Source organism: Convolutriloba macropyga, chromosome 3 (genome assembly GCF_964194025.1).
Source record: "Convolutriloba macropyga chromosome 3, txConMacr16.3, whole genome shotgun sequence".
Taxonomy (NCBI): Eukaryota; Metazoa; Xenacoelomorpha; order Acoela; family Convolutidae; genus Convolutriloba; species Convolutriloba macropyga.
In genome coordinates, this window is record NC_134470.1 from 75,903,560 (window position 1) to 75,924,053 (window position 20,494).

Sequence of the window (20,494 nt, forward strand, 5' to 3'; positions counted from 1 at the left end):
TGTCAAACAAAACGTAGTCTTCAAAACTTTAACCACTATTTCAATTTTTAAAAAACACAGACAATCTTATATGGGCGCGCGAGCAAAAAATCTTAACCCATTTCATTTTAGTGCTCACAGAAAAGCTGCACGGGAAGACAGTGAACAAGCCCAGATCAATCAAAATTTGCAGCGAACCAATCTCTACTTCTAACAAGACACCGCTAACATCATTGTGCCATTTACTTTTTTTCGCATAGTTCACAAATTGATTTTTTTTCAGTTCACTATTGTGCAAAGGACGCTTGTTTAATCCTAATTGTAATGAGAATTCTATGAACCGCCCTTCACACCACAAGTATAAGTCTCCAAAACAGTTTGAGCTGAAATAGAGCTGAAAGGCTCTAAGAGCACTTAATGCCCGCTGGGCGCTACCTGTTTATCCCGTTTTTGAGGACAAAAAGTCAAGTGGGCTAGACGAAAAATTGGTCAAGCAAAAAATTGCATAGAAAATACCAACACGACCAATGTAATAGCTACAAACTTCGTTTGAGAGCAATTAATGAATACCGAATTTTTTGAGGACGTTGTTTCAGAAAAACCCATTGAGCATACCCCAATTTCCAACGATCGAGATGAACCGAAATTAACACAAAGACAGAAAGCCGAGAAACATTTGCATGTCAGCGTGTTGGTTTACCCTTTCCATGACGAAGTTCACGATGGGCTGATGGATGTTATGTTTGAGGGAAATTACAGAGAGCAGTGCAATTTGGAATTCGACTGTTGGTTTAATCAGAAGATAAATCACAACATCACTGCCAGTTTTATCAAGGCTATGGATGTTATTATTATTTGCAATGAGGGAATCACTTGTTTCAGGGAACTGCTTCTGTTGACATAGAAAGGTGGAGAAAAAATCGATGGAGGGGGGGGGGGGAGAAGGATCAGACGAAAAATCGGTCAAGCAAAATATGTTGTCCGAAACCATTCAAAGTGGTCTGCGGCTGGGGTGCCGGTTTAAATTTTCGAGTTTGGAAACTTTCAAATAGCATTAAAAATTTTTGATAGCATTTTGCAAATTATACACCTTCCGAAAAATCGGCCCTAACTGGTAGAAACCGTTAGTGAAACTGGTTTTTATACTGGGCGATTCTTTATATCTGATGAGAAAGCTTGGAAATTATGTTCGTACAAAATCATATACAATCATTAAATACTTAGGAACGAATGGAAATGATCCCAAAATAGTTTTTCTACTGTCAACTTTTCACTGCTTATTGCACGAAGCAAATAGTCTCTTGGAAAAAAGGGAACGAAGACGGCAGATTGCCAGAGACTAGCCCCGAATTATTTTGTTGTCAAACATATCTCAAAATGACCCCAAGGACCAACAACAAAATTCATAATTAGAATATAGAAAATTTCGAAATATCTTTCATAATTATATTCCTAGAACAATCTAATTTGGGTGGATTAAGATTCTCAGCCTAAACTTGGTAATTGACTGCAAAAGTATTTTTTTAAGTTCGGTCATTTGTGTACGGTCAAAATTTTTTGACGAAATTGTCTGAAAACTCAAATAAAAAGAGTAGCAAGTAACAAATGACTTCATGCACACAATTTGGTTGCTGACTGGTTGAAGCCACCAAAAAGGACCCTTTATTTTTTGGCGTGTGATTTCGTAACCAAAAGCAAAATTGAGATCAGCAAAATAAAAATGGTGGAAGGTATTGTCCTTTACAGAGAATTTCCAATGATGATATCAAAAAAGAGAACAGGTTATGAAAAAAAAATTAGACAGTCAATTAGAAATCCGATCAGAAAAATCGGTAGAGCAGTGAAAACTGAGGCTAAATTGCCGGATGAATAAAAGTCCACTACAATTCGTTCTTTGCTTGATTTTCCGTACTGTCGAGACTATTTGGATTTCATTGCAAAATTTATTAAAATATGTCAACAGGTCTTGCAAAAAACGATATTCCAACAAAGTTCAAAATTTTGATTATAAAAAACAATGAGACCGCTAACGAACTCAATATTGCTTCGTGTATATTAAGAAAAAAGTCAATAAGGCAAGAAAAAGAGTGGTGTTATAACATAAAACTGAAGAAAGGTTCGATAGACCCAAACATCCCGCTTTAAACAGAAGAATTCGACCAAGAATGAAATATCAATGGATTAGGAAAACCATTCAGAAAAAAATCTTAAAATCAAGAAAATAGCAAAAACTGAATTACACAATTTAAAATAAGAGTTAAAAAATTTCACGGCTCCAGACCACGTGCTTTTTCGCTTCACATCTTTCAGCGTGACCAAAATTGGCACTTCAATTGGACAATTAGAGTCACAACTCGTGAAAATATGTGAACAGATCTTTAAAAAACATATTTGGAAGAATTCCGTGATCGACTCGAAGAGCGGTCTGCAAAATACTTTGTCCTGCAAAATAATTTAATCTCCAAAAAGCCAAAGAGAGTTTTCTTCCAGCAAATAAGAGTAAAAAAGCTCGGAAAACAATTGGGAGGTCATAATAGTCTAAGAAACTTGTCTACGATTGTAGAGAAAAAGGAAGGACCGCAAAAAAAATAATAAGAATAGTTTATATGTTTCTACATTTTGTCTCCTGGTTCTCGCCAAAAAAACGTTATATACCATCGAAACAGTTGTCAATTTCCATGAAAACACTGCTTAAAAAATGGGCTTCTTTTGAAATCCCGCTCAAGGCAGTAAAACAGAAAATAGAAAAACAGATGAAAAACCTCAAATCATTCCTTGAAAGCCCCTCTTATCAAAGCAGCTTAAAAAGTCCCCAAACTAGAATAAAACACATAATAACTACCCAAAAACTTCCTATCCTCTGTCAAAACATTTCAAAATCAAATTATTAAAATATCATAATTAAACCTCTTATCAAAAAAGAAAAAAACTAATTAAACAGGCGCATGTGAATAAAAAAGGCCGGCCGAGAATTTGTTCCAAGACTCAATTTCTGGTTCTCTACGAAACAGTTATGTGAACATAAACTGCTCTTTTTTGCTCTGCTCTTCAATTTTTGTTCAACAACCGAACAACTTCAAAATTTTGCAAGCTTTTCATTGCCTGCTTCTAAACTCACTCCAATAAAATGGATTAGACAAAGGACTTCTCCAATACTTAAAAATGACATCGCCCCAATACAATTTAAAAAATTAGAACTGTAAAATCAGAGAACCTATACAATCAAAATTCTTTGGATTGTAGAAAAACAGAGCGTCAATACAATCCAAATTTTTTATTGTAAAAATACAATGATAACCCACTGACAATACGCTGCCAAATACGCTACCAAAACGGTACCAAAATGAGCTGGCTGAGAAGTTTTCGGCCAAATTTGGGCAGAATCCTTCACACTTTTGGATTTTTTTGTTAGGAAGAGTACTTGTTAGCGATAAAAAGGCGAAGTAAAGATGCAGAGCCAGGCCACGAACTGACAAACTTGATAATTTCAAAAAAATCGAGATAGGTTTAGCACTGTTTCTTTAAATGAGTTTTTAATGAAAAATGTTTTTGCTCAACGTTATTGCTTAACGTGCAACGCAAATGAGCCTCGGCCAAATAATAATTTTTTAAAAAATGTAAATTTTCAATACTTTTGAAGGCTGTATAAACTTCATTCTATTGCAGGTAATATGGAAACAGTTCCCAATGTGCTTGGGTTATAGATCGGACCTCAAGCAGGCATTTGGAAACGACCCTCGCAGATGGAGAAAATCTGATCAAATTTGGGTAGCTTTTTCAGAGGAATCTGCCCTCAACCCTAGGTCATGGAAACCTTTCCAAGAAAATCCAGTGCTAAACAAATGGTTCAACCTCAGAACGCAACTCGAGGTCTGAGGTTCGATTCCCGGTAACAGCAAAGAAATCGAAAGATTTTTGCTGGATGGTTTCGAATTGTTGGCACGTTTGGAATGATAGATTCAAATTGGGAAATCAACTTATCCAGAGTTTACAAAGTAAAGTTCATATATGGGGTAGTGGGTTCAGAAAACGATGTGTGTCACATAATCCTAACATTGTCAACCACGGACCGGTTGAGGCGTTGTACACAAGCTATTACGATGTTGCTCAGAAGCAAATCAGTGACTGCAAGTTTTATTTTGCGTTTGAAAACTCAAATTGCTCTGATTATGTCACTCGATTAAGTTTTTCAACTCGATCGAAACGGGATCGAAAAAATTTGGCGGATCATTTCAAAAGTCTGGCACCCTGTAACCGAGAAAAAACCTTCCGGTGATAAATTTGAACCTGTTTAAGTTTCTGCTGCGATACTCAGGTTTAGACCTTGATTTATTAAAGGACTTTAAAATTGGCTCAAAATTCACAGTCGCACTTTCCAACCTAAAGTCCAGCAGAAATAGTTTCATGTTGTCGAGGTCTAAACCAGCGTGTAGAAATAAACTCAAGGATGTTTCTTCTTTTGATTTTCCATGTGCAATTTTCAATCCGGTAGATTACTTTAAAAAAAATCTAACGTTTCCAATTTTTTATTTGTTTCAAAGAATTTACTTAGGTTGATTATTTTAACAAACTTTGATTCATCAGCAGACGAAGGAAGCCGCAAAAGTTTTTGATAGTATTTTCCATAGTTTTTTTCATAATATACATAAGCCGATTAACGGCAGACAAATTTGTCTCGAAGGGAGGCGGGGAAATTCAATTCAGGGGCTGTAGCTAATTGTTCTATCCTTTATGGGTGCAAAAGTCACTTTGAGGAATCAAAGAATGTTCTAGAATATAAGCTCGAAAACGGTCAAACAAAAACTTTTGATGAAAAAAGACTTTTCACTGAAATGTTTACAATAAATGCTTCACAGTTCATTCGAGATTAATTAAAACAAACATGAATTGAATTTATTAAAACTGTGTGCAGAGCTCTTGGCAAAATTAGATTTAAGGGATTAACCCAAATTTATCACAATTCTTTAAATTTGAGGGGAGCCATTCAACTGATAAAGCTAAATAAATAAACCATAGACAAAATAATTCTAGAAACATCCACGCAATAAACAAAGTCAGAATTCTCAAAAAAGACACTTTCAAGAACCAATGTAAAAAGCAAAAACGCATGTAGCGGAAAAATATATCCTAATTTTTTACCAAAGTAAACCAACTCTTAAGTAAATCTTTATTATGATTAATAGAGAATCAGCCTTAAATTATACTCACTTGTTTTCAGTTTCGCAAAAAATAAAAACCTGAATTAATTTGACAAAAATTTGCCATAATTGAGTCCCATGAAAACCATTGGATTTGAAATAATTAAGGAAACAGAGGAAAACAGACTAACTTTGTTTTATGTGCCAAAAATTGTTCCCAATTGGGACTATTTTTTACTTAAAATTGATGTAATTATCATTTACTCTTATATACTCCAAAGTTTGTGCTGGAGCTCATTTCTCGTTTTTTCAGTGTATCCATTTTGACTTGAAGTTGCTATTTTGACCCTGAATATAATTGAGCACAATACAGAAAACAACATAGAAACAGTATAGAAATGACAAAAAATAAAATGGCCCGGAAATTGATAACAATGAGCAAATCAACTGATTTTACTATCTTAAGAAACTGAAACCATGAAAAACAATTTTTGTTCTAAAAAATTTTCTTATGAAATAGATCTTGATACAATTTTCGATGCTCTTTTAGGCCACTATTTCAAATTAATTTATGAATTAAGGTCTCTCTATCAATGGAGCTTTATAATAGGGCAGCTTAGCTGACCACTGATAAATTTCAATGTCAACTAAGCTGATAAATTTCAAATGAAGAAATTCAATTCTTGATTTGATTTTAAGAACGGAGAGCAAAAAAGTTATTGTTTTTTCATTATAGTTTGCCATGTTTGACCAACAAACATGGTAAGTTTGGTGGAGTGATAGCATGGTAAGATTGGTGGAGTGATAGCCGAGAGGTAAGGTGTGTGATTCACACGCCAATGATTGAGAGATCAATCTCCTGCCTCCGTGAAGCTGTCTGTGTGAGGATGAGCTCTCACTTAACCATAACTTCAGGTTGACCATATTCTGACCAATGTTGACTGCAATTATGGTACCACTTGAAAGTTTCAGACGCAGAAAAAGTGGCCACAGTCACCAAAAAAAGAGCAATGCTGCTTATAAAAAGAACAGTCTGAAATGTGGGGAATAATAAGAAAAAGGACAGCTGAGAACAGGCTACTGTAGGCCCAATGCTGTTCCGCTGCGATTAAGCAGGAACCAAAATTATTATTATAATATATTATTATAACAAACCCTCGCAAGCTAAATCTCATACCAACGCAAGTAACAATTGAACACACAAAGCTACAGACGCCAAATGTACCAAATTAATATTTGAACCCAAATTGTCACATTATCAGTATAAAATTTTGAATAAGTTAAAGTTTGCTATGCAATAATATTTTTGAAATATAAGTATTATGCAGCAGAAAGCAGCTAGAAGTAAGCATGTGACTCCACTCCACCAGTTTTTTAAAATTAAGAAACTTCTCTAAATTTTAGACAGATTGACAGTGAATGAACACGATTGATTCCGATAACCTCAATTTGGAACAAAGCAAGAACAAAAAAGTTGATTTGTGCACCAAAAATGTCGAATGTATATGCTGTTTTGATTTGATGTTGTAAAAATGCATATGCAAACTCCTTTTTTTTAACGAGGATAGGAAACAAGGATAGGTATCAACAACAAAACTAGCCTGAAGATCGCTGAAAGAAAAGCTCCACTGAACCCACAGACCGCCCTTGCAATCGAAACTGTTACAAAAATCCAGGACAAATTTGGAAGATATACATGAGGCCATGAGAAACAGGCAAAACAACAAATAGTAACATAACCGACTAACGTCGGGCGAATTGCTCTCAAACGACCGGTGGGCGGTGTTGTCACCAACACACACACAGAGAGAAAGAGAGAGAGCTAGAGATTTTCTCCATGAGATTCTAGCCTCGTTAGTAACTAAATCATATAAAAAACTGAAAGTGCAAAATTCAGAAGAAAACTTTCCACATTTCGCAGTGACGAAAATGTTCAAAGAACATTTTTTGCCTCTGGATTTTTGTCATGTAGCCCATCTGCAAGACTTAAAAAGCTTCGTTGGCCAGTATTATTCGTTAAACTCAAAAAAGGACTCAAAAACTGCAAATAAAATGACAAAAATTTCAAAAAAAAAATTGAAAAAATCATAAGTTTTATTAAAAAAACGATAAAATTTGTGATATTAAAAAGTTCAAAACTATTCTATCGCAATAAAAATTGTTCAGTAACCTATTATCAAAGCCTATACGAGGTTTCTTGGGGCTGGAAGAACTTAGATAATGACAAATTTTGAAAAATTTGAAAAAAAAATTCAAGTTTTATCCAACAATTGCTAAAAATCGTGATGTTCAAATGTTGAAAAACATTCTATTACCACTAGAAACTATGCAGCAACGTATTATCAAACCCTTCTGGAGGTTTTCTGAACCCTGAGGCTGAAAAATCTTGAATAATGAAAATACATGTCAAAAAATTTTAAAAATATAGCAATTTTTGTCAAAAAATGCTAAAATTCGTGTTGTTTAAATCTTGAAAATGATTCCATTACTTCTAGAAACTACATAGTAACCTATTATTAAACCCTCGAGGAAGTTCCTTGGCTCTTGAGGCTGGATAAACCTAAAAAACGACAAAAACTTTCAAAAACATTGAAAAAATTTGCAAAATCTATCAAAACAATGCAAAAAATTCGCAGTGTTGAAATGTTGAAACCATTCTATTACCACTAGAAACTATTCAATAACCTATTATCAAATCCTAGAGTGGATTCCTTGACACCTAGGGCTGCTAGGGCTGAAAAAACTGACAAAAATTTTCAAAAATCTTGAAAAAAATTGCGTTTTTAGCTAGCGGTTGTTCGTCAGTAGCTAGCCACGGGTGGGGGGAGGGTGCACGGGGGTGCCGATGGGGGTGGCGACAGTCGGGTGGGGGGGGGTCTTCAACCTCTAAGAACCGCTGTTCACACCATAAGTATAAGACTCCAAAACTGTTTGAGCTGAAACAGAGCTAAAAGGCTCTAAGAGCACTTAATGCCCGCTGGGCGCTACCTGTTTATCCCGTTTTTGAGGACGAAAAGTCAAAAGCGTCAGACGAAAAATTGGTCAAGCGAAAAATCGCATAAAAAAAAAGACCGACAGGACTAATATAATTGCTACAAACTTCGTTTGAGAGCAATTAAAAAGAAGATAGAACAAAACAAAAATTAGGCAGAGTTTCTTGGTAATGATATCTTCAAATCCAGAAGTGTAACGATCAATTAGTCCGCATTGACGAACGTCTGTTTAAGACTAATGCAACAAAAATCTGGAAAAATGACTAAAGAAATGAAAAAATCTACTCCCTTTAATTCGAAAATTGCTCAAAACTGCTCAAACACAGCCGGCAGATTGCCGGAAAACAGCCGCGATAGACGCTTGTGGTCTCCATGAACTGAAATAACTAAAGAAATAAGATAGATAGATCGACCACCAGTCCTTTAGCAGACCACTAGACTTTTAAGGTAAAATTTGGACTGTCATTTTTATCAGACACTTACGCTCTATAACGAAAAAATCCTATTAGAATTTTTTCAAAATTAATAATCGAGATGAAAATTTCAAGACTCATATATGTTTGGCACTACTTATATGCACCCTTTGGCTCTTTAGCTAGTAAATGTTAATTGAGTTCAGTTTGTCTTTAAAATTTGTTTATTTAATGTTCATTCTCAATTTGAAGTTCACTGAGTTCAGAGAACATTTTTGAGTGAGGTGAGTCACACGATAGACCTAAAAGCAGAAATGACGTCTCGCACACAAATTTGAATTGCAAAGCAGTAGAAGTTGCTGAAGTCGTTGAAAATCTAATAAATCTGAGTTCCCATAATTCAGGTCGTAAGAATCATCGACGGGAACGACGAATTAAAAAACATAGCCGGAAGAATTTCGAAAACGCCTCGAAGTACAAAATTGAACATACTCACTGCCGTAATGCATTTTCTGCATAATTAAACTAAGCTTTTTGAAATAACAGGAAAAAACAACATCAAAAGCTATCTGAAAAATACCGATACACAATATGACAAAATTCAACTTTATTGGCATTTCCAGAACAAACTATTTGTGAGGGAACCTCTAATGCAGATAATTGGCAACAAAATAAAAATAATTGACATAAAATCAAAAAATGAGTTTAAAATAGAAACTGGATAGGGAAAGGAAATGACGGACGAATCCGAAAAGTAAGATTCCCTTAAACTCTGTGGAAACGCTAAAAACAATTTTTGAAGCATTGAGAAATTGTTATTTACTTTCTTTGACATATCAGTCACCCAACCAAAATTTGATGAAGAAGTAATCAATAACAATCAAAATTTAAGAAGATCAAAAGAACCTAAAATATTTAAAAATTTCTAATTTTAACTAGGTGAAATGGGCCCTGTCTAGCGTTCAAGACTGTTCCACATATTTTTTTTGGCAAAAAATTTGACAACTTCTGCCAGATCAATCGCTCATGCAAAACGCATGGAGATATATCAGTCGGCTTTTGGGAACCGCTAAGAACAAAAAACTTGAAGAAAAAGTTTTTCATGTTTGAAAAAATTGCCATGACTGGAATTGAATTTTCACTTCAAAGAAGCGTTAATGTAACGCTCGACTTAGAATCGACTGATAAAAACAACAGCAGGGAACTCATGGTTAGAGGAAATAGTCACAGTAAAAATAACAATAAAGTCAGCAAATGTTTGCCCGTTTTTCGTCAATACTCTTCAAATATTAAACATTAGTGAGGCTAGATAGAAATTGAAAGGGCGTGAGTTGAGCGCAGCAGGCGTGCACCTAAGTGGGACGAAAAAAAGGGATCTGGGGGTCTGATGTGAAATGTTGAAAACAATTGCAAAATTTAACAGAATCTCGCTTAATTTCAAGATATTAAAGTCTTCAAAAGCATTCCATTGTCATGAGAGACTATCCAGTGTCCCTGTTTTAAACCTGAAACAGTTTCACCGGCTCAAAATTTTAAATTTTATCAAAAAATTGCAAATACTGGATTGATTAAATTTTTTATTGCCATTCCATTAATTCCAGAAGACATGCAATAGCTTATTACCAAACCTTGGAGGAGGTCCCGCGGCCCCTGGTGCCGCAAAAAAAATCAAAAAATTCAAAAAGATTAAAAAACTTTGAAAAATTTTCAAATGTTTCTTGAAAAATTGCTTAAAAGCATTATATTAAAATCTTTGAGGAGGTTTCGTGGCTCCGAAGGATGGAGAAACCTGAAAAAAGTGACAAAAAACTTAAAAAAAACTTGTAATTGCAGATTTTATTAAAAAAAATGATGAAATTTCTAATATTAAAAAGTTATAAACTAAACGATGGCAAAACAAAAAAAATTTCTCCAGTAACTAATTCTCCAGCCCTAACGTAGGTTTTCTGACCCCATGAAGCTGAAAAAACCTGAATGACAAAAAATGTCAAAAAGAAGAAAATATTGCAAGATTTGTAAAAAAAAATTCATAATGTTAAAATCTTGAAGAATTTACCTTACATTTCAAAACTACAGAGTAACCTATTGTAAAACCCTTGAGGAGGTTCATTGGCTCTTGAGGTTGGAGAAGCCTAAAAAATGACAAAATTTTTCAAAAAACTCGAAACAAATTCAAGGATTATCTAAAACAATTTAAAAATTTCTGATATTAAGAAATTGAGATCTATTCACCGGCCAAAAAAATTTTCATTAACTTATTATCAAACTCCTAAGGAAATTTTCTGGCCCCCGGATCTAAAAAACCTTGAACATTGAAAAATGGATTTCAAAAAGATTTTAAAAATTTGCACGTTTTGTCCAAAAATGATAAAATTGGTTATGTTAAAATGTTGAAACCATTCGATTACAAACAGAAAAGTATGCAGTAACCTATTATCAAAGCCTAGAAGAGGCTCTTTGACAGTTAGGGCTAATAAAATTCAAAAAACACAAAAATTTCAAAAAGCTTGAAAAAAATATTGAAAATTAGTATAATTTTGCGTGAATTGACGAGCAATTTTTCGTCAGTAGCTAGACACGGGGAAGACATTGGGGGTTTTATGGGGGGCAGTAGATTGGGGTGGGCAACATTGACAGAGGGATTGGGGCGTTTGTGGAGGGGATTCAACAGGGGGTTCTTCAACCTCCTAGAACCGCCCTTCACACCAAAAATATCAGTCTCCGAAACAGTTTGAGCTAAAACAGAGCTGAAAGGCTCTGAGAGCACTTGATACCCGCTGGGCGCTACCTGTTTATTCCGTGTTTGAGGACAAAAAGTCAAATGGGTCAGACAAAAAATTGGTCTAGCAAACAATCGCATCAAAAGACCAACAGGACTAAAGTAATTATCACAAAATTCGTTCGGGAGCAATTAAAAGTCCATTAATAAAAACAAACGACCATTAAAACTGCCGCATCAAAAAGTTTCAGCCACGTAATTCCATAAAATCTATAAAAATCGAAAATTACAAAAATGCTAGAGAAGCCTTAAAATAGGCAAAACTGAAGCTTAATGTGAAATATTTGCTTCAGATGGTTAAAACTACTTCCAAACACAGTACCAAAAATTCAGATAGATGTGAGAAACACCTTTGATTAAAAACCGATTGAAAACAAAGAAAATCTGCTTCTGAAAAGCCGCACGTGGTAAAAAAAAATCGCTCGTTTAGCGAAATTCCTCCACACCTAACTTTCAATCCCCCTCTTAATATTTAAGAAAGCTTTCATCAATTTGAACAAAAGCAACTTAAAATTGAATGAGAATCGATCGAGAAAAACAGCAGCAGGGAACGTTAGGTTAGAAGAAATAGTCACAAGAAAAAACACAGAAAAATCAGCAAAAATTTGCCCGATTTTCGTCAATACTCCTCAAATTTTAGATATTAGTGCGGCTGGCTTTAGATTAACTGAACAGGCATGGGTTGAAAAAGTGGATTTGGGGTACTAATGTGGAATACTGAAAACAAATGCGATATTAAACAGAATCTTTTGATTATGAAATTTTTTGAAAAATTCCCTTGTCTCGAGAGACTATCCAGTTTCCCTGTTTTAAGCGTAAAAAAATTTCACCGGCACAAAGATACATTAACTTGGAACGTGATCGGAAATTTCAAAAAAATTTAAAAAATAAATTTTATCGAAAATTGCTAAAACTGGATTGATTAAATTGTTTATAAGTATTCCATTAAATCTTGAATATATGCAGAAGCCTATTATCAAAATTTGGAGGAGGTCCCAGGGCCCCTGGTGCCAGAGAAAAAAAAACTCAAAGCTTTAAAAAATTTGAAAAATTAACATACAGAAACTATGCAAAAACTTTTTTTATCAAACTCTAGAGGAAGTTCCATGGCTCTGGAGGCTGGAGAAACCTAAAAAAATTGATAACGAATTTCAACAAATTTGTAATTGCAGGGGTTTAATTAAAAAGTGTTAAAATTTCCGATAATAAAAATTTAAAAACTAATCTATGGCAAAACAATTCTCCAGTAACTAATTATCATATCCTTACCTAGATTTTTGACCCCTGAAGCTCAAAAAAACCTGAATGACAAATGTCAGAAAAAGAAAAAAAATTGCAATTTCTAATAATAAAAAGTTAAAAACTAATTCATGGCAAAATAATTCACCAGTATCTAACTATAAAACCCTAATGTAGGTTTTCTGACCGCTGAAGCTGAAAAACGTGAATGACAATATATGTCAAAAAATAGAAAAAATTGCAAGTTTGGTAAAAAAAAATTATAAAATTAATGATGTTAGAATCTTAAAAAGCTTTCCCTTACATTTGGAAAGTGTAGAGTAACCTAATGTAAGCCCTAGAGGAGGTTCACTGGATTATGAGGCTGGAGAAGCCTAAAAAATGACGAAACTTTTCAAAAAATTTGGAACATTCAATTTTCATCAAAAAAAATTCTTAAGTTTGTGATTAAAAATTGACAACTTCTCTATGGCCAAAGATTTTGTCAGTAACTTATTATCCAACCCCTCAGGATGTTTTCCGAACCCTGAGTCCGCGAAGACCTGAATAAGGAGAAACAAATGTCAAAAAATTTGAAAAAAATGCACGTTTTGTCAAAAAACATTCTAACGTTCGTTATGTTTAAATGTCAAAACCATTCCATTACAACCAAAAAAGATATGCAAAAACCTATTATCAAAGCCTAGGGGAGGTTCCTTGACACCTAGGGCTCAAAAATCAATAAAGACAAAAAAAATCAGAAAGCTTAAAAAAATTGTGAAAATTAGTGTCAAATTTCGTGAACTAGCGAACGATTGTTCCTCACTAGCTAGACACATGGGGAACTTGGGGGTTTAATGGGAGGTGGCAATAGTGTGTGAGGAGGTTCAACTGTGGGGGTTTCCAAGCTCTAGGAACCGCTATTGACACCGAAATATAAGTATCCAAAATAGTTTGAGCTGAAACTGAGCTGAAAGGCTCTGCGATCATTTAATGCCCGCCGGGCGCTACCTGTTTATTCCATGTTTGAGGAAGAAAAGTCAAATGAGTCAGACAAAAATTTGGTCAAGCAAAAAATCGCATAAAAAAGACCCACAGGACTAATAGAATTGCTACAAATTTCGTTTTAGATCAAGTAAAAATCTTTTAATAAAAATGAACGACGTCTCAAACTGCTGCGACAACTCATTTCAGCTACGTAATTCCAAAACATCTATAAAAACTGACGAATACAAAAATTAGAAAAAAGTCCCCTCAATGTTCCAAAAGGACGAAATTAATAAAAAAAACCCAAAAGTTAAGTTTAAAACAGAAAAATATGAGCCCATTCATTTTACACATGGAAAGTATACTAGGCACTATAGAATCTTGTGTTGTCCATTTGAGAAATTTATAAATTAAAGCAGCACTGATCAAAATTCATTTCTACAAAAAAATGATTAGAAAAATTGAGCCAAAAGGGGGCTAAAAACGGCTATCTATATGCTCCGTTCTCTCAACAACATTTTTCAAAGTCAAAAAGTTATTTACTGAACGCAGCGCACGAAAAAAAAATATCTTGCAAACATATTTTGCGTAAAATCTTTTTGACTTCTCTAGGCTAGTTTCTCTCTTTTCTCATTCTGCTAAAAGTGAATTTAACATCAGTTGCTAAGCAAAGCAATTCAAAATGAACAGAGTCGGTATAAAAAATTGAAGTCAGAAATAGAAACGGGATAAACCCATAAAGCCCAATTTTAGATGTCCGCTATTTGAACGTCGTTCCTATAAGTCTTAGTTACCATCTCTTGTGCTTATTGGTATCGATATTAGCCCTTGTAGCCTCTCTCTAAGAAACAGAAGTATGTTCAACTACGAAATACCATCAAAATAAATCGGACAAAAAAATGATTAGAAAAATTGAGCCAAAAAGGGGCTAAAAACGGCTATCTATATGCTCCGTTCTCTCAACAACATTTTTCAAAGTCAAAAAGTTATTTACTGAACGCAGCGCACGAAAAAAAACATATCTTGCAAACATATTTTGCGTAAAATCTTTTTGACTTCTCTAGGCTAGTTTCTCTCTTCTCTCATTCTGCTAAAAGTGAATTTAACATCAGTTGCTAAGCAAAGCAATTCAATATGCTCCGTTCTCTCAACAACATTTTTCAAAGTCAAAAAGTTATTTCCTGAACGCAGCGCACGAAAAAAAACATATCTTGCTTAGCATCTCTTCACTATGACAAGCTTTTCTCACTTTCGCTTTTAGGTCAAAATGCTGCGTGAATAAAACTATTTCCTGTAAAAAAAAGACCGATAAAAAACCAATAATCCTCTTTGAATCGTAAAAACACCACAATGTACTCAATAATAGCCGCTATTGCTTTGCGGCTATTGAAAATAACTTAACAAACCCGGCAGATTGCCGGAAAATTGCCGCCGTTGATTCCAATAAGAATGATTGGGATTGAAAGAATAGAAAATATTGAAAAAAAAGATTTTTGTACAAAAACATTTTTTAAGTCCGATTTATTTTGATGGTATTTCGTAGTTGAACATACTTCTGTTTCTTAGAGAGAGGCTACAAGGGCTAATATTGATACCAATAAGCACAAGAGATGGTAACTAAGACTTATAGGAACGACGTTCAAATAGCGGACATCTAAAATTGGGCTTTATGGGTTTATCCCGTTTCTATTTCTGACTTCAATTTTTTATACCGACTCTGTTCATTTTGAATTGCTTTGCTTAGCAACTGATGTTAAATTCACTTTTAGCAGAATGAGAGAAGAGAGAAACTAGCCTAGAGAAGTCAAAAAGATTTTACGCAAAATGTCGAAAAAGCGGCAAAATGGTAAAGCGAAAAAAAGTCCGACGAAGTAAAAAAAAAGCCGGGAGAATTCCGAAAACGACTCGAAGTGAAAATCCATTTAAACGCCATCCAACTACTCATCAAACAAAACATGCCCTCACTAATTTATGATTATCTTGAAACAAAATCATGAAACAAAAAAGTAAAAACATTAAAATCAAATCTGTTAAAATATGATAAAAAATCTGATCAAATTTTGTTATAATTTGAGATCCCGAAAAAAAACTATCGCTGCCCAAATAACTTCATCAAACCAACTAGTACTTACAAAAACCACTTATGTGAATTTTGAAAAAATACTTTAGGCTAAATTATGAAAAAAAAGCTCAAAAACAACTTTTACTGAAAAACTGGAAAAAGTTACTATTTTTTTTTAATATTTCAAAAAACATATAAATCCAAAGAAAAAATCCCTTCATCCAATAGGGTATCCAGATGCTCGCAAAACAATAAGCAATTTATAATAGGCAGAGAAACTTCAAAAAACTTCAAAAAAGGGTATCCAGATGCTCGCAAAACAATAAGCAATTTATAATAGGCAGAGAAACTTCAAAAAAACGAAAAACTGCAAAAAATTAAGAAAAAAAGTTCCAATTTTCGCATTTTTTTGTCATATTTCTCAACAAAAAAAAGATTCTTACCCACAAAACTGTAACCAATTGTTATCATAATATTGTTCAAGTGGAAGGGGTTTCTTCAATACCCATTTGAGCCAGTAAAAAAAATCGTTAAAAAAACGCAAAAATGAGCCCGAAAATCAGCAAAATACATTAAACATAACCGACTAACGTCGGGCGAATTGCTCTCAAACAACCGGCGAGCGGTTGGCTTGGTCAGTAGCTAGCCACGGGAGGGGGGTGCACCGGGGGTTGATGGGGGCAGCACTGGGTGGGGGGGGGGGGGCAAAAGCGCGGTGGGGGGGTGGAGCCAATAGTGGGCGTGGGGGGTCAACAAAGGGGGGGGGTGTCAACCTCTAAGAACCGCCCCTCACACCATAAGTATAAGTATAAGTCTCCAAGACAGTTTGAGCTGAAACAGACCTGAAAAGCTCTAAGAGCACATAATGCCCGCTGGGCGCTACCTGTTTATCCCGTTTTTGAGGACGAAAAGTCAAAAGCGTCAGACGAAAAATTGATCAAGCGAAAAATCGCATAAAAAAAAGACCGACAGGACTAATATAATTGCTACAAACTTCGTTTGAGAGCAATTAAAAACCACCGAATTATCATATAATTCATATGAATTTCCAGAAACCTTCAAACCACTACCAAAACCAGCCTAAAATTGAAACAAAAATCATAACCAAACCTCTTAACGAAAACAAATAAAAAAAAATGCTTTAAAATGCCGCACGTGAACAAAAAAATTTCGCTAGCTTAGAGAAAATTTTTTCACACATCAATTTCTCGCTCTCTCAAAAACAGCGGTACGAACAAAAACCACTCTCTTTTCGCTCCGGTCTTCAATTTTGTTCAGCACCAAAATCACGCCAAATTTTTTCACGCATTTCATTTCCCGCTTCAAAAATCACTCCAAAAAAATTGATTAAAAAAGGACACCTCCAATACTCCTCTTCGAGTCGTAAAAATAGGAGCACTATAATAGCCGGCTGAGAAGATGAGGGCGGCTATTAATCAGTAATTTAGGTTTTACTGGAAGCTTCAAATCCCCAAGCACATGAAAGTCCAGTAAAGTTTGATGAGGTCCTCTAATGAATCTTTGTTCCCACTGTGCGTTACCCATTTATCATCACATTCTAAGATTGATTAAATTAATAGTAGTAGACTAGGTCACCATGAGTTCAGTGGATTCATTTTCAGTCATTCTGATTACGAAAACTTTTGATATTTATAATGGAACATTTCCTTTTCAATTAACATTTTCTGGACATCAAAAATTTCGAAGGGTCGTTTCAAAGGGTCGAGCTAAATTAATGCCTTAAAGTTTGGGTCGAGCTATTGTCCAGCTGCTAAAATTTGAATCCAGCTACAGTCCATGTGACCACTAAAGACGAGCTAAAATTTTTCATGGACTATTTTAGTCGAGTTTGGTCTTTTCATATCAACTTTGTGTCTCCCGCCTTGTCTTTTCATAAGTCGAGGAGCTATAAGTAATCGTTACGGGACTCTGCTTGAAGTCACTGAGAACTTCTGGCGTTTATTGAGAACCGCGTTCATCGTTTCGTGATATTAAGTCAGAATTTCGAAGTAACTTCTGCAGAGTCACTTAACCATGCTTAAAACACGAAACACGCACGTTTTAAAATGACGAAAGTCAACGAAATTCAACTTCTGTCTAAGTAGCAACTTCTGGCATTTTGACTTCTGGCACTGCAGACTTTGGGTATTTTAAAATGCGCACGTGAAAGTTTTAAATTGGGTTCCAGATGTCTCTTACTTGGATCTGTCATCTCTCTGTAGGTTTTAGCCTTCAACATCAGACTAGAGTCCATGTCTGAGTCGAGGATATTGTCGATGTCTATAGACGCAAACACTGGCTGAAACAATACCTCAATTTTTACCCCAGTCTTCAGTGGATCCAAATTTTGCAAGATAATTTAAAACATGCAAGATTCGTTGAAGAAGGTTCTAGAAGCTGCGAAAATTCTCATGAGGTTTGAATCCTGCTGAAAAAAGCTCTAAAATGAGCTTCTAATACTCAGAAAAGGACTCTTGAGATCACTAAAACTCACTACAAAAAGTCAGAGCAGAGTGGTTCAGAATGTGAGACGTTGCAAGATTCATAAAAGACTTAAAATATTTTAATTTGACACATCGCACCAATTTCAGAAATGCTGCATCGCAGTTTTCGTTTCAATACTATTTTAATTACTATCCCGGGTCGAGATGTCAGCGCCATTTGAGCGCAAAATTTTGTAACAAATGCACTAAATATGCTAAAATTACGTAAGAAATGAGCTGAATGTGCTGAAATGCGCGTATTTTTTAAAATTTTCAGCGCAAAACTTACATAATAGTATCCCGAAATGCGCTGAAACTTTGTAAGAAATGCATTCAAATTTCAGCGTATTTTTAAACTAATTTCACTGGGTTTGAACGCTTTTTGGCACTGATTCAAATAGTTGGTACCTTTTAAATTGATCTGACATTAACTATTACCGTTTTGTAAGAAATGCGCTGAAATTATGTAAGAAAAGCGCTGAATAATATTCGACCCCGGATATGAAAAATGCACCTTTTCGTAATCCACTTTTGGCATGAAGGCAATTTGGGGTGACTTTTGTTCGGCCAGAGCCAGAGTACGCATACGTTTGGCCACCGCAGTCTTCAGTTTCATCGCAGAATACCTAAACACAAATGTTCACGTTATTCAAAAACCTTCCACGCTTAGGCCTTAGAAAGGACTCCATGTTTGGCTAAACAAAATAATTTTATTACTTAATGAAAATACTGACCGCACGCATTCTTAGAATGGGTACACAATGCATTAACTTAGTTGGAGTCAATGGCAGCAAACTCAAAATTGAGGTAAAACTAAGGAAATTGGAAGAAATTAGAAAATTCACATATATTCACGCAAAACAATTCAAATACAAACGGTGTCTCAGTCAATGAAAAAGTTAGCTAGAAATTGAAGCAAAGGCCAATGAGAAACGTAATTTCATAAGAGTCAGCTACAAAACCGCAAGAAAGTCAACAAAAATGCTAGACTAAAGAATCAATTTTCAGTTTTTGAAAGCTTTAAAATCAAATAATCGACTCCTGTGAACTTTATGCATTTAATTAGATGCATTTTTTCCTCGTCGGCAAACAATGAAAGCTGTCATCAATGAGACCAAATAATAAATAAAACAAAAATACAAACAATTTTCTTAAAAACCAAAGAACCGGCCTCAACTTTTTGATGATTAAAGGTACTAAAATGTCATCGAAAGCATTAGCTACGCACTGAAAGAATTGCTTAACTTAGATAAAAACTCATTGGCCACCAATGATATCTGTAATTATTGAGAATAAGTGATTAGACAGCTACAAGTGCAACAAGTACATGAGAAAATCAAAAGTTCACAGATATCTTTGAAAACGAACAGCGTATAACTCATAAAAAGCAATAGCTTTGACATCTAACCATTAACTCATATTATTTATGTAAACCTATTGACTGAGAAGACATGCCATTAAGGAAATCAAGTGATAAAACAGCAAAGTGACCTTAAAATGACAACCCAAAAAAAAACAACAGAATGACCATTTTTCTAGAAAGCAATTAGTGTCAAAGTCAGAACAATCAAAAAGTTTTAAAATGAAGAAACAAAATAAAATACCTATGAAAATCAATCAAATTCTGTCTATTTGTTACGACTATAAAGTGTCAAACTCATAAACATAGACTGCAGATTGCCAGAAAATAGCCGCGATATACGCTTGTGGCCAACATTGAATTGAAACAACTAAAAAAATAAGATATAGACTGACCACACTCTAATACTCAAGAAATAGGGCATACAAGTTTGGCACTACTTAGATGCGCACTATTGATTTTCATCTAGTAAATGTTCATAAAATTTTAAGTTCCATAAGTGAGTTCAGAAGTCATTTTTTTGAGTGAGGTAAATCACGCAATTGGCCTAAAAGCAGAAATGACGTCACAAACACAAATTTTAACTGCAAAGCAGTAGTAGTCACTGACGTCATTGAAAAAGTTAATTCCAAGAAGTCAGGTCAAGACGAAACAACAATCTGTTAGACGATAAAAAAATTGAAGAGCAATAATAGCCGCCTGGAATTGCTGACGCGGCTATTAAAAAGCAATAACTGCTGCCAATTGATAAAATTGTAATTGCAAATAGGCCTAATTAGAACGCATTTGAATGACTTTAAAAGAATTCAGAAGAATTAATCATTCCTTTTTAAATTAATCACGCCGTATTAATCACTCCTTTTAAAGTGAAATTGCGAAAATATACGCCTCATTTTTTGATCCCTTTACTACTTCAGTGTGACTAAAATCACTCTATACTGAATTCTCATTGACGTGAAAATTGTGAAACGATCTTAAAAAAAGACAGCACACCAATAGAATTCTTCAAAGCACTTTGGATTTTGAAAAAAGGAGTGCTATCATAGCCGCTGAAAAATTAAGGGCAGCCATGAATAAAAGTA

At 34.6% G+C, this 20,494-nt stretch overlaps 1 protein-coding gene across 1 annotated transcript in view; it reads right to left on the reverse strand.

Moving 5' to 3' along the window:
• LOC142336741 (uncharacterized) overlaps positions 1–20,494 on the reverse strand; it is a 76,994-nt gene that overhangs the window by 18,573 nt on the left and 37,927 nt on the right. Inside the window, exons 10-11 of the mRNA XM_075385650.1 lie at positions 18,567–18,678; positions 17,769–17,868 (exon numbers count right to left, since the gene is read on the reverse strand). Coding sequence (XP_075241765.1) covers positions 17,769–17,868; positions 18,567–18,678 — 212 coding nt within the window. The remainder of the gene's footprint in view (positions 1–17,768; positions 17,869–18,566; positions 18,679–20,494) is intronic.